General features: G+C 49.0%; 1 protein-coding gene across 3 annotated transcripts in view; it reads right to left on the minus strand.

Moving 5' to 3' along the window:
• Window positions 1–15,764, minus strand: part of SLC41A3 (solute carrier family 41 member 3) — a 75,004-nt gene that overhangs the window by 31,330 nt on the left and 27,910 nt on the right. For all 3 annotated transcript variants that reach the window (XM_060110732.1, XM_060110734.1, XM_060110731.1), the window contains exon 3: window positions 9,568–9,675. In XM_060110732.1, coding sequence (XP_059966715.1) covers window positions 9,568–9,675 — 108 coding nt within the window. The remainder of the gene's footprint in view (window positions 1–9,567; window positions 9,676–15,764) is intronic.

Below are 15,764 nucleotides of genomic sequence, written 5' to 3' on the forward strand. Positions count from 1 at the left end.
AAAGCAATCTTGAGAAAGAAAAACGGAGCTGGAGGAATCAGGCTCCCTGACTTGAGACTATACCTCAAAGCTACAGTAATCAAAACAGTGTGATTCTGGCACAAAAACAGGAATATAGATCAATGGAACAGGATAGAAAGCCCAGAAATAAACCCACACACCTATGGTCAATTAATCTATGACAAAGGAGACAAGACTATACAGTGGAAAAAAGACAGTCTCTTCAATATGTTGTGCTGGGAAACTGGACAGCTACAAAATGAAGTTAGAACATTCTCTAACACCAAACACAAAAATAAACTCAAAATGGATTAAATGTAAGACCAGATACTATAAACTCCTAGAGGAAGGTATAGGCAGAACACTTTTTGACATAAATCACAGCACTATCTTTTTGGATCCGTCTCCTAGAGTAATGGAAATAAAAACAAAAATAAACAAATGGGACCTAATTAAACTTAAAAGCTTTTGCACAGCAAAGGAGACCATAAACAACACAAAAAGCCCATCTACAGACTGGGAGAAAATATTTGTAAATGATGCAACTGGCAAGGGATTAATCTCTAAAATATACAAACAGGGCTTCCCTGGTGGCGCAGTGGTTGAGAGTCCGCCTGCCGATGCAGGGGACACGGGTTCATGCCCCAGTCTGGGAAGATCCCACATGCCGTGGAGCAGCTGGGCCCATGAGCCATGGCCACTGCTGAGCCTGTGCATCCAGAGCCTGTGCTCTGCAACAGGAGAGGCCACAACAGTGAGAGGCCCACGTACCACAAAAAAAAAAGAAAAAAAAATACAAACAGCTTATACAGCTCAATATCAAAAAAACAAACAACCCAATCAAAAAATGGGCAGAAGATCTAAAAAGACATTTTTTCAAAAGAAGACACACAGATGGCCAACAAACACACGAAAAGATGCTCAATATTGCTTATTATTAGAGAAATGCAAATCAAAACTACAATTAGGTATCACCTCACACCAGTCAGAATGGCCACCATTAAAAAGTCTACAAATAATAAATGCTGGAGAGGGTGTGGAGAAAAGGGAATGCTTCTACACTGTTGGTGGGAATGTAAATTGGTACAACCACTATGAAGAACAGTATGGAGGTTCCTTTAAAAACTAAAAATAGAGCTACCATATGATCCAGTAATCCCACTCCTGGGCATGTATCTGGAGAAAACCATAATTAGAAAAGATACATGGACCCCAATGTTCATGGCAGCACTATTTACAATAGCCAAGACATGGAAGCAACCTAAAAGTCCATTGACAGAGGAATCGATAAAGAAGATGTCGTACATATATACAGTGAAATATTACTCAGCCATAAAAAAGAATGAAATAAGCCATTTGCAGCAACGTGGATGGAGCTAGAGATGATCATACTAAGTAAGACAAACAAAGACAAATATCACATGGTATCTCACTCATATGTGGAATCTAACTAAAAAAAATGATACATGAACTTATTTACAAAACAGAAACTGACTCACAAACATAGAAAATAAACTTATGGTTACCAAAGGGGAGGGGAAGAGAGGGATAAATTAGGAGTTTGTGCTTAAAATATACATACTACTATATAGATAACCAAGGACCTACTGTATAGCACAGGGAACTATACTCAATATATTGTAATAACCTATAATGGTAGAGAGTGTAAAAATAAATAAATAAATATATATATATATAACTGAATCACTTTACTGTACACCTCAAACTAACACAGTATTGTAAATCAACTATATTTCAATAAAAATTTTTAAAAAAGAACAAAGTTGGAGGCCTCATATTTCCTGATTTTAAAACCTATTTCAAAGCTACAGGCTTTGAAATAGTGTGGTACTACCATAAAGACACATAGACCAACGGACTAGAACAGAGACCCCAGAAATAAACCCTGGCATATATGGTCAAATAATTTTTGACAAGCATGCCAGGACAGTTCAATGGGGAGAGGACAGTCTTTTCAACAAATGGTGCTGGGAAATCTGGACAGCCACATACAAAAGGATGAAGTTGAACCTTTACCTAATACCATATACAAAAATTAACTCAAGGGCCTCCCTGGTGGCGCAAGTGGTTGAGAGTCCGCCTGCCGATGCAGGGGATACGGGTTCGTGCCCCGGTCTGGGAGGATCCCATATGCCGCGGAGCGGCTGGGCCCGTGAGCCATGGCCGCTGAGCCTGCGCGTCCGGAGCCTGCGCGTCCGGAGCCTGTGCTCCGCAACGGGGGAGGCCACAACAGTGAGAGGCCCGCATACCGCAAAAAAAAAAAAAAAAAAAAAAAAAAAAAAAATTAACTCAAAATGGATCAAAGATCTAAACATTAGAGCTAAATCTATAAACTTCTCAGAAGAAAACATAGGGGAAAATCTTATGACATTGTATTTGGTTATGATTTCTTGGATATGACTCAAAAAGCACAGGTAAGAAAATAAAAATAGATAAACTGGACTACATCAAAATTTAAAACTTTTGTGCATCAAAGGACACAATCAACAGAGTGAAAAGAAAACCAACAGAAAGGGAGAAACTATTGGCAAATCATATGTCTGATAAGAGTTAAGTTCCAGAATACATAAAGAACTCCTACAGCTCAACAACCAATAAATAAACCCCATTAAAAAATGTGTATAGGACTTGAATAGACATTTCTCCAAGAAAATTAAAAATGGCAAAAAGCACATGAAAAGATGTTCAACATTACTAATTATTAGGGAAATACAAATCAATATCACAGCCATTAGGATGGCTACTACTTAAAAAACAAACTCCCCCAAAAACAAAACAAAACAAAAACCCAGGAAATAACAAGTGCTGAGGAGGACGTGGAGAAATGCACATTTAACAACAGTTAAGATGGTAAAATTTATGTGTATTTTACTAAAATGAAAATAAAATATTTTAAAACACCCTTTCAGGGGGGTGAAAAGTCAAGCCAGAGAATGGGAGAAAATTTTTGCAAACCACATATATGACAAAAGACTCATATATAGAATTTATAAAGAGCTCTCAAAACTCAAGAGTAAAAACAGTAATGTAATTAGATATGAATAGATGCTTCACTCAAAGGGGTATGTGATGGCAAAGAAGCACATGAGAAAAGATGACCATTATTAGTCATTAGGGAAATGCAAATTAAGACCAAGATGAGATATGACTACATGTTTAATAAAACAGCTAAAATAAAAACTAGATGATACCAAATACTGGTGAGGATGAAGAAAAACTGAATATCTCAAAAACTGCTGGTGAGATTTCATAAAATTTTCTGGCAGTTTCTTTTTTTAATATATTTTTTAAATTTTTAATTCTTTTATTACTTATTTTGGCTGCGCCAGGTCTTAGTTGTGGCATGCGGGATTTTTATTTTATTTTTTTTAGTTGCGGCATGCGGACTCTTAGTTGTGGCACTGCAGACTTATTAGTTGTGGCATGCACATGGGATCAAGTTCTCCGACCAGGGATCAAACCCGGGCCCCATGCATTGGGAGCGCGGAGACTTACCCTGAACGCGAAATTTTGATTCATACGCTTTGCTCATGTTGCTATTGAAGGGTCTGTCTTCATGCTGATGTAAAAGAGCTGCTTAGATACTTGAGGATACAGAAGCTCTGTTAATTTTGTATAACTCTTCCCCTTGTGAGTTATTCCCCTTTTAATTTGTGCAAGGAAACTGTACGGGTAGAATTGTCCCCCCAACAGAACTTGAAGTCCGAACCCCTAGAACCTCGTAAGTGACTTGATTTGGAAATAGGGTGGTTGGAGATGTACTTAGTTTATAATGAGGTCACACTGGGGTAGGGTGGGCACCTAATCCAATGTGACTGCTGTCCTTATAGAAAGGGGACATTTGGAGATATGTGCACACAGGGAGAGCCACATGAAGACAAAGACAGAGGTTGGGGCAGTGCATCTACAGGCGAGGGAACAGTGGAGATCACAGCAGACCCAGAGCTGGGGAAAGGCCTGGAGCAGAGACTCCTATAGCCTCAGGGGGAGCCAGCCCATTCCAGCCTCCATCTCTGACTTATAACCAGAGCTTGGAGACCATACATTGCTGTTGTTTAAGCCACTCAGTCTGTGGTACTTTGTTATGACAGCCCTAGGGAACTAAAATTATTACGTAGCTCCCAGTTTAACTGAGACAAGGCATCGTCTTTCCTTTATGAGTTATGCATTTGTTCTGCTACTTAAAAAGCATTTCTTGTCACCAATTCTAAAAATACTGATGTGTTTTTCTGGTATCATGCTTTACTTTAAATTACTCCATGTATTCAAAATATACATTTATGTATAACATAAAATAAAAATTACTTCTAAAGAATTAGCCAATTATCTCAGGACCATTTATTAATAATCCACCCTCTTTTCATTGATTTAAAATGTCATATTATCATACAGTAGATTATATTTGTATAAGCCTGAGTTTATTTCTGGATGTTCTGTTTTGTTCTCTGATATATCAATTGAGACTGGCTGCAAAATAGTTTTCTTACTATAACTTTATATTATGTTGTAAAATCTGGAAATCAAATTTCACCATTAGTCTTCTTTCTCTTTTTCCTACCAATATTTTCATGGTTATTCTGACTCATTCCTCCAGATAAACTTTAAAATAATACTGTCAAGGGCTTCCCTGGTGGCACAGTGGTTGAGAGTCCGCCTGCCAATGCAGGGGACATGGGTTCGTGCCCCGGTCCAGAAAGATCCCACATGCCACGGAGTGGCTGGGCCCGTGAGCCATGGCCACTGAGCCTGCACGTCTGGAGCCTGTGCCCCGCAACAGGATAGGCCACAACAGTGAGAGGCCCGTGTACCGCAAAAAAAAAATAAAAAAATAATAATAATAAATTAATTAATTAATACTGTCAAATGTTCCCCCAAATTTCTCTGACATTAACTGCATTAATTTTATAAACAAAAACAGGGAGAACTGGTAACTTTACAACATTGATTTTTCCCATCAGAAACTCCATCTCTCCCTCCAAATTTCTATTTCCCTTTATGGAGTTTTGTCATTTTATTTGTATGGGTCCCACACATTTCTTTTTGAGGCTTCAGTATGAAAAAGTTTTAAAATTTGTTCACGGTTTGAAATGGGACCTAATCAAACTTACAAGCTTTTGCACAGCAAAGGAAACCATAAACAAAACGAAAAGACAACCTACAGAATGGGAGAAAATATTTGCAAATGAGGCAACCAACAAGGGCTTAATTTCCAAAATATACAAACAGCTCATACAACTCAACAACAAAAAACAAACAACCCAATCAAAAAAACGGGCAGAAGACCTAAACAGACATTTCTCCAAAGAAGACATACAGATGGCCAATAGGCACATGAAAAGATGCTCAACATGGCTAATCATTAGAGAAATGCAAATCAAAACTACAATGAGGTACCACCTCACACCAGTCAGAATGGCCATCATCAAAAAATCCGCAAACAGTAAATGCTGGAGAGGGTGTGGAGAAAAGGGAACCCTCTTGCACTGTTGGTGGGAATGTAACTCATTTACAGTGTAGCCACTGTGGAGAACAGTATGGAGGTTCCTCAGAAAACAAAATAGAGCCACCATATGATCCAGCAATCCCACTCCTGGGCATATATCGGACAAAACTATAATTCAAAAAGATACATGCACCCCAATGTTCATTGCTGCACTATTTACAACAGCTAAGACATGGAAGCAACCTAAATGTCCATTGATAGAGGAATAGATAAAGAAGATGTGGTACATATATATAGTGGAATATTACTCAGTCATAACAAAGAATGAAATAATGCCATTTTCAGCAACATGATGCAACTAGAGATCCAGTGAAATCAGTCAGAAAGACAAATACCATATGATATCACTTATACGTGGAATCTAAAATATGACACATGAATCTATGAAATAGAAACAGATTCACAGAGAACAGACTGCTGGTTGCCAAGGGAGAAGGGGTTGGGGGAGGGGTGGAGTGGGAGGTTGGGGTTAGCGGATGTAAGTTTTTATATATAGGATGGATAAAGAACAAGGTCCTACTGTACAGCACAGGGAACTATATTCACTATCCTATGATAAACCATAATGGAAAAGAATATACAAATAAGAAAAGAATGTATATATATGTACAACTAAAAAAAATTTGTTCATTGTTTGAAAGATATCTCTCTCCAATTTTTTCAATTCAATTTTACAATTCAGTTGTATTTTGTAATGACCAATTTTAGTGTGTGCAGAAGTATGTAGTTATACATGTTAATGTCTATTTTAAATTTCATCTAGATATTTTGAAACCAGATCACTTTACTGAGATTATTAGTTTTAAAACTTTTCTAGATATTTCGTGTCCCCTGCATCTGCAGGTGGACTCTCAACCACTGCGCCACCAGGGAAGCCCTCTCCCTCTTTTTTATTTAAGGGTCTTATTTCCTTTTCTTGGCATATTACACTAGCTAAAACATCCAGAACAATATAAATAAAATATTCTTCTATTTCAAGTTGCACTAAGAATATTTTTTACATCATGAGTGGGTCTTGAAGGCAGAACTAATATACAGAGATTGGAAGTGGATCAGGGGTTTCTGGGATGGACTGTGGGTGGCAGGCTCTGTATCCTGATAGGGGTAGTAGTTATGTCAGTGTGTATATTTGTCAAAAGTCACTGACCCGTACACTTAAAATTTGTGAGTTTTTGTTGTATTGATTTACACATTAATACAGTGTTGGGTGTTGAAAGCTTCTTTTTTTTGTTTTTTATAAATTTATTTTATATTTTTATTTTTGGCTGAGCTGGGTCTTCATTGCTGCGCAGGCTTTCTCCAGTTGTGACGAGCGGGGGCTACTCTTCGTTGTGGCACGTGGGCCTCTCATTGCAGTGGCTTCTCTTTGCAGTGGAGCATGGGCTCTAGGTGTGCGGGCTTCAGTAGTTGTGGCTTGCGGGCTCTAGAGCACAGGCTCAGTAGTTGCGGCGCATGGGCTTAGTTGCTCCAAGTCATGTGGGATCTTCCCGGACCAGGGCTCGAACCCGTGTCCCCTGCATTGGCAGGCGGATTCTTAACTGTCGGAAGCCATCCTGGAGCCACTGCACCATGACAAAGTCATGAAGCAACGGAAGGCGAAACTGCAAGGCAGCGCCATGCCGGGAGGGTGGACTATAGCTCTGTTGTTATGTTTTATGATAATAAATTTACATATAGGGGCAATTTTGGGGGGATGTTGCTCCATGTGAAAGAAAAATTCCTCTAAGGACTCCCCCTCCTGAAACTACCACAGAATGGGAAGTACCCACTAAAGCCCCAGGGAAATGGGTAAAGAATTCAGAGCCTGGAACTAAGGGGATGTTTTTATGGAAAACACCCTCTAGTATGGAGTTATGGCCATGGGCCGGAGTTCCTGATGACATAGGAAATTTATGGTTCTATTATAAAGGAAGATTAATAATAGAAAAGCAAATGCCTAGAGCAGAATTGGTTGCTAGGATAGGGAGAAAACACTGTCTCAGTTGGAGGAAACAACGAGAAAGGGCATGCAGGGTATATTGTAAATATTTTTGTGGAACCATTGTAAAAGGTTGCCCATGCAAGAAGAGAAATAGGAACAAGTAGCTCCAACTTCTACAATTAAAATAATTATATAACTGCTTGGCTTGATTACTAAGAAATAACCTGTGATTAATGGGAACTTGGGGAAATATTTTAATAGTACATCTAGAAACTAGGGGATATTTTTTTTAAAAACATCTTTATAGAATATTTTGAGGTTTGATTGTGCTAAGATTGTTTGGTCACGTACCTGGTAATGTAATCAACTACAATATATAAATCTGTGATTGTAAACAAAAAAAAGAGAGAGAAACATGCAATGCTGATACTTTAAGAAGTGTAATAGATTTATTTCCTTCCCCGAAGCTATCCATCCCTTGGGTATCCCTGGACTCACTGGAGCTGGACTCCGGCACTTAACCACTGCGCCACCAGGGAAGCCCCTGAATGCTTTTAAAGGTTCTATTGCACTGATAATGGGGCTGTTCTCCTCAAACAGGCTGTGATGATCAACTGTTCCAATCATTCTCTTCTCCCCTCCACATTTTATGCATTTAAAAAAATTATAACAGTAAGACACAATCACAGCACAGAAGTGTTTAATATGCAGTTAAGCACCATGAAATAAAAATGTAACCCAAGGCACAGTGGTTAAGAAGCCGCCTGCCAATGCAGGGGACACGGGTTCAAGCACTGGTTTGGGAAGATCCCACATGCTGCGCAGCAGCTAAGCCTGTGTGCCACAACTACTGAGCCTGTGCTCTAGAGCCCACGAGCCACAACTACTGGGCCCGCATGCCACAACTACTGAAGCCCGCGTGCCTAGAGCCTGGACTCCGCAACAAGAGAAGCCACCGCAATGAGAAGCCCGCGCATCACAAAGAAGACCCAACGCAGCCTAAATAAATAAATAAATAAATAAATAAATAAAATTTATATTAAAAAAATGTAACCTGAAATGCCACCATGGCAGGGATTACCATCAACATTTCTTCCCTCTCACTGACCCATTTAATCACACTTACATGTGTGCACACGTGTATGTGCACACACACGGGCACCATGTCACCTGTCACTTAAGACATTTCAATGGCCCACAAGACTGCACGGTCCGGCCTCTGCTGTGACAAATTACCACCAATTCAGTGGTTGAAAATGATGCAAACATCTTCTCTTTCAGTTCTGGAGGCCAGGGGTCTACAGAGGGTCTATGCAGGGGGGCAACTGTTTCTTTCCGTTTCCAGCAGGTAGAGCTATACCTGGCTCACGGTCCTTCCTTCATCTTTGCAGGCTGGTGGCGAGCATCTGCTCCCCCAACCTGCCTCCTTCTTCTGTCTGACATTTCCCCCAACCCCACCTCCCCTTGGTAAGGACCCTTGTGACAACACCGGGCCCCCTGGACGATCCAGGATTATCTCCTACCGCAAGGGCCTTAACTTAATCATGTGCAAACACCTCCACGTAAGGGAGCATTCAGTCTCCACGGGTTAGGACATGGACATGTTCAGCTGGCCACCCCTCACCTCTCTCTCCAGCCTCGGGCTCCAGGGACCCCCCCCCCAGCACCCCAGCTGCATCGCCCACCTCTCGGTGTCTAGAACACAGCACATCAGGACATTTTCACAGAGAAAGGAGACCATCCCCATAACAGAAGGAAAGGGATTTCCATGCCCTGGGAGGGTGACGAGAGTAGCAAAGCTGGGAACTGTGACAGAGTGCCCAGAGGAGGACACCCTGGTGACGAGGATTCTAGGACATTTGCCACTGCTTCTGGGTCATGTGTGGAACCAGCCTCAGGCTCCAGCATGAACAGGGGACACAAGGACACAGCACCCCTGACATCTGGGCCTTGTCCGCAGCCCAGCCTCCGGCCAAAGAGCAAGGTGATGGCGGGAAGGAGTGACCACGTAGAGCCACACGACAGGACAATTCCCAGTGACGTCAGATTTTCAGAGTCCAACCCACCCGCCCACGAGCTCCACGGGGAGACCTGGAGGTCAGATGTGCAGACATCCACTCACCGCGGTGGAGAGGCGCGAGGCCAGTGTCATCTCCAGATTGCCCTTCAGGCCCACCAGGGGCGGCACCAAGGTCAGCAGGTCCTTCACCTCCGTGAACACGGGCCAGTGCTGCGAGGAAAGAACTGGGGGTCAGTCCAAGCACATGGACCGCGCCTCTCGGGAACTGCTCGAGAGATACTTCGACAAGTCCTCGTTCCCTATAAAATGAAAAAAACTACCCCGTTTCTTAAATGGCTTTAAACTAAACAGAGTAATGATCAACCGTGAACAGCGGCCCAGGGAGCCCCTTCCTTCCCTGGCTGCCGGGAGACCGGGTCTGGGCCCGTGCCCGTGGACGGGGAACTGCTTTGTCCTGCGTGCACGTCTGTAGCAACAGGAATGAACCCCCAACTTCAAAGTTGGGGATTTCTTGTGGAATTTCTCACGGGCGAGCTGGCAGGACGATCTGGGCTGGGCAGGGACTCCCTGGCCCTAAGGCCGATGGGTGGGGCCCAAGGTCATGTGGGGGCCCTGGATTTGTGAAAACTGACGGAATGTGTCTCTATCACTTGTAAATAAATAAAAATGTAAAAAGAAGGAACGGGAAGCACAAGCACGCTTCAAGAGAACGCGAAGACGTTTCTTTGTGAAGGGAAAATGGTCTTACCTGTTTAACGTGCAGTTAGACTGCCCCTACCCCAACCAATTTTTCACACTCCAACTGATCCGACTAGCTGCTTTCGCCTCCCTGGGCCTGAGCTATCTGTGACCCTCCACAGAAGCTGGTCCTAGAAACCCTGCTGCTCTGTGAGCTGGGAGGCAGATGGCGTGGGGTCTGGTTCCCCGTCCCCAAGACAAGAGTCCCCCTACCCCGGGGGCCCAGAGGGTCATCAAAAGAGCCGCCCCACAAGGGCGGGCCAGGCCCTGTGAAGACCTCTTCGTGTCCTGAGATCTGGGAAGTTTCGCAGACTCACAATGACGGTTCCCTCTCCTTTACCTTTTCTACAAAGCTGGGAAGTTGAGAATCCAGTCCCAGCTTTGGTGGAGTTACAAGACTTCCTCTCCAAAAAGTGCGGAAAGAACGTGTCACCAGCCAGCGGGGTGCTGCGTCCTGTCCAGCCGAGGCCCCTTCCACCTGAGAAGCCCCCTCCCAGGGGCTGGCGCTCTCACCCTCCTCCCACCAACACACAAGACCGAGTACCCACCCCCCAAGTAAACCCCCTTCTCTCAGCCCCCTTCTTCCCTGGCACCACTGAACTTGGCCTCAGCACCTAAGACCGCTGTGTGTGGGGTGACTCCCCGTGGGAACCCCTCCCCCGCTATGTGACGGGCACACCCGTCTCCACGTGGCTGACGGGGCCTCGTCCTGTCCTGTGCTGACCTCTGATTGTCCCATCTTAGCCTCCGCTGAGGGCTCCTCATCTCCCTCCTGACCTTTTACATTTTTTAAATGTAAGGGACTGGAGGCATCCCTGGTGGTGCAGTAGTTAAAAATCCACCTGCTAATGCAGGGCACATGGGTTCGAGCCCTGGTCTGGGAAGATCCCACATGCCGCAGAGCAACTAAGCCCGTGCGCCACAACTACTGAGCCTGTGCTCTAGAACCCACGAGCCACAACTACTGAGCCTGCACGCCCAGAGCCCATGCTCTGCAGCAAGAGAAGCCACCGCAATGAGAAGCCTACGCACCACAACTTAGAGTAGCCCCTGCTCGCTGCAACTAGAGAAAGCCCGCGCACAGCAACAAAGACCCAACACAGCCCCCCCAAAAAAACAACAAAAGACAAAAATGTAAGGGACTTATTTTCTTTCTCCAGACAGGAAGGCTGCAAAAATCTAATAACCATCTCTGCTTCTTCAACGTGGGCACAGACATCTCAGCGCCCACAGGAACCCTGAATCTGTGGGACCGGCTCACCCACGAATGTTACGCTTTCAAAGGAAAACCCAGGGTCAGCCGTTGCCAAGATCCCGTGTCCGCGGCCGAGAAAGTCCCTGTTCCAGGATACACGGAGCCGGGCCGGGGAGTCAGGCTGCCCGCGAGGAACCTGAGGCCCCGGCACACGCTCCCGCCCACCCTTCCCTGGACTCACCCCGTCCACTCGGATCTGCTTCTGCCAGCACTACAGCAAGGTCGTGACCCCCTGCCCTCTAACCCTGACTCCCCCTCCTGCTTCGGTTCTCCCTTCTCTCCAAGTCCTCTCCCTTCCAAGGCCCAGGCCCCTCCCCACCCCACACAGAGGCAGCAAGAGGTGAGCCTGCGGGCGGTGGTCCCATCCTCCTGCAAGGGGTCGCCTGGGCTGGGCCACAGGCATGGCCGAGGAGGGTTGGGAAGGGGCTTTAGACACATCAGGTCTGACGACCACGAGGGGCTACTCAGGGACAAAGCCAGCAAGGTGGACGGCGCCAGGAGAACAGAAGGCCAGGGCCCCGGGGACACCGAGGCCAAGGGATGAACAGGGCTGGAGCTGCCTGACCTGCAGACCTCTTCAGGGAGACCCTGAATGGGTCAGGATTTTGGTCATCCACTCCCAGAGCACCTTAACAGCGGCTGGCTCCACAACCCGGCTCACGCCTGCCCCCGACCGCGGACAGCCTTGGACGTCCCACAGGTCCCCCACCCAAGGCTCCACGCTGACCCTGCTGCACGGGCCCCGTGCGCTGGCTCTTGCGCTTGGTGTGGGGGGGGTGTCTCTCAATCACGCCTACAGCCCCCAGTTCTCCCCTGCAGCCTTGAGCAGCACCTCTGGGTCATCTCAGACCCCAGGTGCCAGGGAGGACATGTCACTCAGCCCCTTACGACCCTTCACTAATTCCAGTTCTGGGCACGCAGGTCCTCATGTTCCACAAACACAAAGGCAGTGCAGATCGGGGCATGAGGAGTGGGCGGGGCGGGGGAGCTGAGGGGCTGCGAGCCCTCCATCTGGCGGGTTAAGGCACCCCTTTATCCCGAGACGGCTCACCAAACTGCGTGCTCACCGGCCGTGCGATTTTCTCCACGCCTGCGCTGGACCCCAGTGAAGCAAGACGCGATGTTTGTTTTAGAACAAAGAACGAGGACAAAGCGACCAAAGTTTCACCCTCAGCGGCCGCCCCCCCACCCACACGCCCGCCCCCTCTGTGGTCTGCGCACACGGGCCCCCTCACCGGGACCTTCACTGCTGCTCACACACCCTGGAAACGCCACCTCTGAGGCCCAGCAAAGCATCTGCAGAGTCTCCGACCTGCCCCTCCTCCCTTGCTGCCTCCGCCCCCTCCCCGTTGTCTGCAGGGGGGCCCAACGGCCACCAGACACGCCCGCCAGGAAGGTCAGCTTCTGCTCAGGATTCAACCAAATTCACTCAACAAACGAAGGAGGAACTGGATGACAAGTGGCTCTGTCCACCAGCCCGGCGCTTGGCTCTCGGCTGCTGCTCCGAGCAGCCAGCCTGTCTGCTTCGGCCCTGATCTGGGAAGAGGAATCACACGTGCTTTCACTGGTGCCCACGTGAGCATGTAAACCCCAGAAAGGTCTGGAATGACACACACGACTCGACAGTAAGGGACCTACTGCGACTGAGGCTGTGGTCAAAGAGGGCTGGACCTCGCTGCGATGCTTGTTCCATAAAAAGAAATACTTACACCTTACTTGTGTAACTGAAAAATAATTTTTTATTTTTATTTTTTATTTTTTTTGCGGTATGCAGGCCTCTCACTGTTGTGGCCTCCCCCGTTGCAGAGCACAGGCTCCGGACGCGCAGGCTCCGGACGCGCAGGCTCAGCGGCCATGGCTCACGGGCCCAGCCGCTCCGCGGCATATGGGATCCTCCCAGACCGGGGCATGAACCCGTATCCCCTGCATCGGCAGGCGGACTCTCAACCACTGCGCCACCAGGGAGGCCCAAAAATAATTTTTTGAAGACACGAAACTGATACTCTGGCCACTTACTGGGCCTCAATCCCCAGGCCCAGAATCAGAGACTCCCAGCCTCAAAGAGCGTAGGTGAAACCTGCACCCAGCCAGGTACAGAGCTGCGCCGGGGACCGTCCACGAGGCGCGGCTGTCGGGCCAGGTGGTCTACCTCACTGTGGGCTCAGAAGCCCCGAGGCCCGGTGTGAAGGGCTCTGGTCAGGCACCAGCCTGGGCACCGCTGGAGCCAGGAGCCCCCCGTGATGTGGGCTTCCCTCTGGGAGCACCAAGGCTGCTTCCTGCACTGCCAGGAGGGGTGAGCACCAGAACCCAGTAAACAGAGGGCCCTTGACCCTCACACACCCTATCTGCAAAGTGGGGACAAGGAAAGGGCTGTGACATACAGAGCTGTTCCATCCTCCCAGTCGCTGGCCCTCCCGAAGCTGACGGCTCAAGGCCAAACCTGCAGACAGCCTTCCCCACATCTGCTCTGGGCCCACCTCCCAGATGGAACCCGCACGTGGTCAGGAAAGGCGCTGCACTCTCCAGATGGACACCCTCCACCCAGCCCCGGGGCACCTCCGCTGATGGTCAGGCATGACCCCCTCTCCCCCAGGGCCCCACCAAACCTCCTGGACTCTGTCGAGCTCTCGGCACCTGTTCTCGGCCCCGAGGCCCCACAGAAAGGGTCACGGGTGGGCAGCTCGGGGACACGAGGCCATGCTCCACGCAAGGTGCTGGGGAAGGTCAAGGAGGGAGATTCAGGATAGACTCTCCCAGTGTCCGCAAGGCCCAGGGAGGGTGACAGACCCTGGGGCAACTCCAGGGGAAGCAGCAGACAGGAATCCGGATGTCCAGCTGGCAGCACACGAGGAAGTGCCCTGTCCACTGGGCAGGGCAGCCAGACACCGCCCCGAGAACCACGTTCAGAGCCGGGTACCGGGTGGGTGTCGGCCGCCCCCTCCAGCTCAGAGGCAGGGGCACGGCAGGATGTGAGAGGTGACGGCCCCTCCCCCCCCGCATGCTCACGTTCAGGACCCAGTGGCTCGAGAACACACTCACTCCGTAAGTGACCCAAACACGGCTCCCAGAGCCGACCCAGGGCATAAACAGACCCCCTGGGCCTCCCAGCAAACACCTCTCCTGATGGAGACTCCCTGCATCTGCATCCCCTTGTGCTCCTGGACCCCCGCCATGCTCAGGACCCTGTCCTCCTGCTGAGACCACCCCCTCCGGAGATTCTGGGGCTGGAGAAGCAGTGCCCGGCACCCTTGCTCGGGCCAGCACACCAACCTCACAACGCTGCCCGGTTTGCAGGTGGAGAGACTGAGGCAGGATGCCTGAGCCCCTCGGGTGGGGAGAGACCGGCGGAGCAGGACCCAAGGCCCTCCAGGCCCTGCCTAATGTGTCTGCGTTTGCTGGAAGGAGAACGGTTCGAGCTCCCAGGCTGAGAAGTCTCATGCAGGCTGACGGTGGAGGGTCGTCAGAAGCCCCTGTGACTCTCAGACACTGAGGTCCCAGAAGGACTCTCCTGCCAGCCCCCCGAGCCCGGTCCCCTGCCCGACCCAGGGGCCTGCCCTGTGCGTGATGCCTGCTCCCCCACCCCAGGGCCCAAGCTGCCCCTCGCCTCGCCATACGCACTTGGATGGTGTTCATCAGCAAGCCGGCCGTCACCAGGCCGAGGCCAGACAGCAGAACGGGCACAACCACCTGGCCCACGATGGTGAAGGTGGTCTCGGGGAGGACCCCGCGGGGGCAGCGGGTGAACTCACAGCGGAAGCCTCGCAGCTTCGTGCCCTGAAAGCAGAGCTCCAGGTCCAGCTGGGTGACCACCATGGCCAGGCCGGTGACGTATTCCCTGGATGGCCAAGCCTGGGCGCCCCCAACACTGGCCTCCGCCCACACCAGGATGCGTTTCTTAAGGGGTCCACCCGGGCAGAGCTGCCAGGCGCCCTGTGCTGTGGACAGTCCCCACTGCCCCTCAGCCGAGGGCCAGAGCCAACAGTGAGGAACAAAGGCCGGGTGACTCAGCCTCGCTCAGGGCTTGGCCACTCCTGCTGTCCACTCCCCGAAGATCAGGTTCTCCTCTGAGAGTGGCTGCCGTGTCTGGTGGGACCTCCCTCGGCTGGCCTCCCACGAGGAGGCTCCCTGTCCCCTGGGGCGACCTTGACAGCGCCCAGCTGTCCGGCCCACGCTGGCTCGGGCTGGACCAGAGAGCTGGAGCCACGTGAGGCCTGGCCTTGGTGAGGCCGCTCAGGGCCTGGGGACATCTCAGCCTGAAGCACCTGCTCCTCGGGCCAGGTCTGAGCCCCTGAGGACTGTCACCCCT

This window comes from Mesoplodon densirostris, chromosome 10 (genome assembly GCF_025265405.1).
Source record: "Mesoplodon densirostris isolate mMesDen1 chromosome 10, mMesDen1 primary haplotype, whole genome shotgun sequence".
NCBI lineage: Eukaryota > Metazoa > Chordata > Mammalia > Artiodactyla > Ziphiidae > Mesoplodon > Mesoplodon densirostris.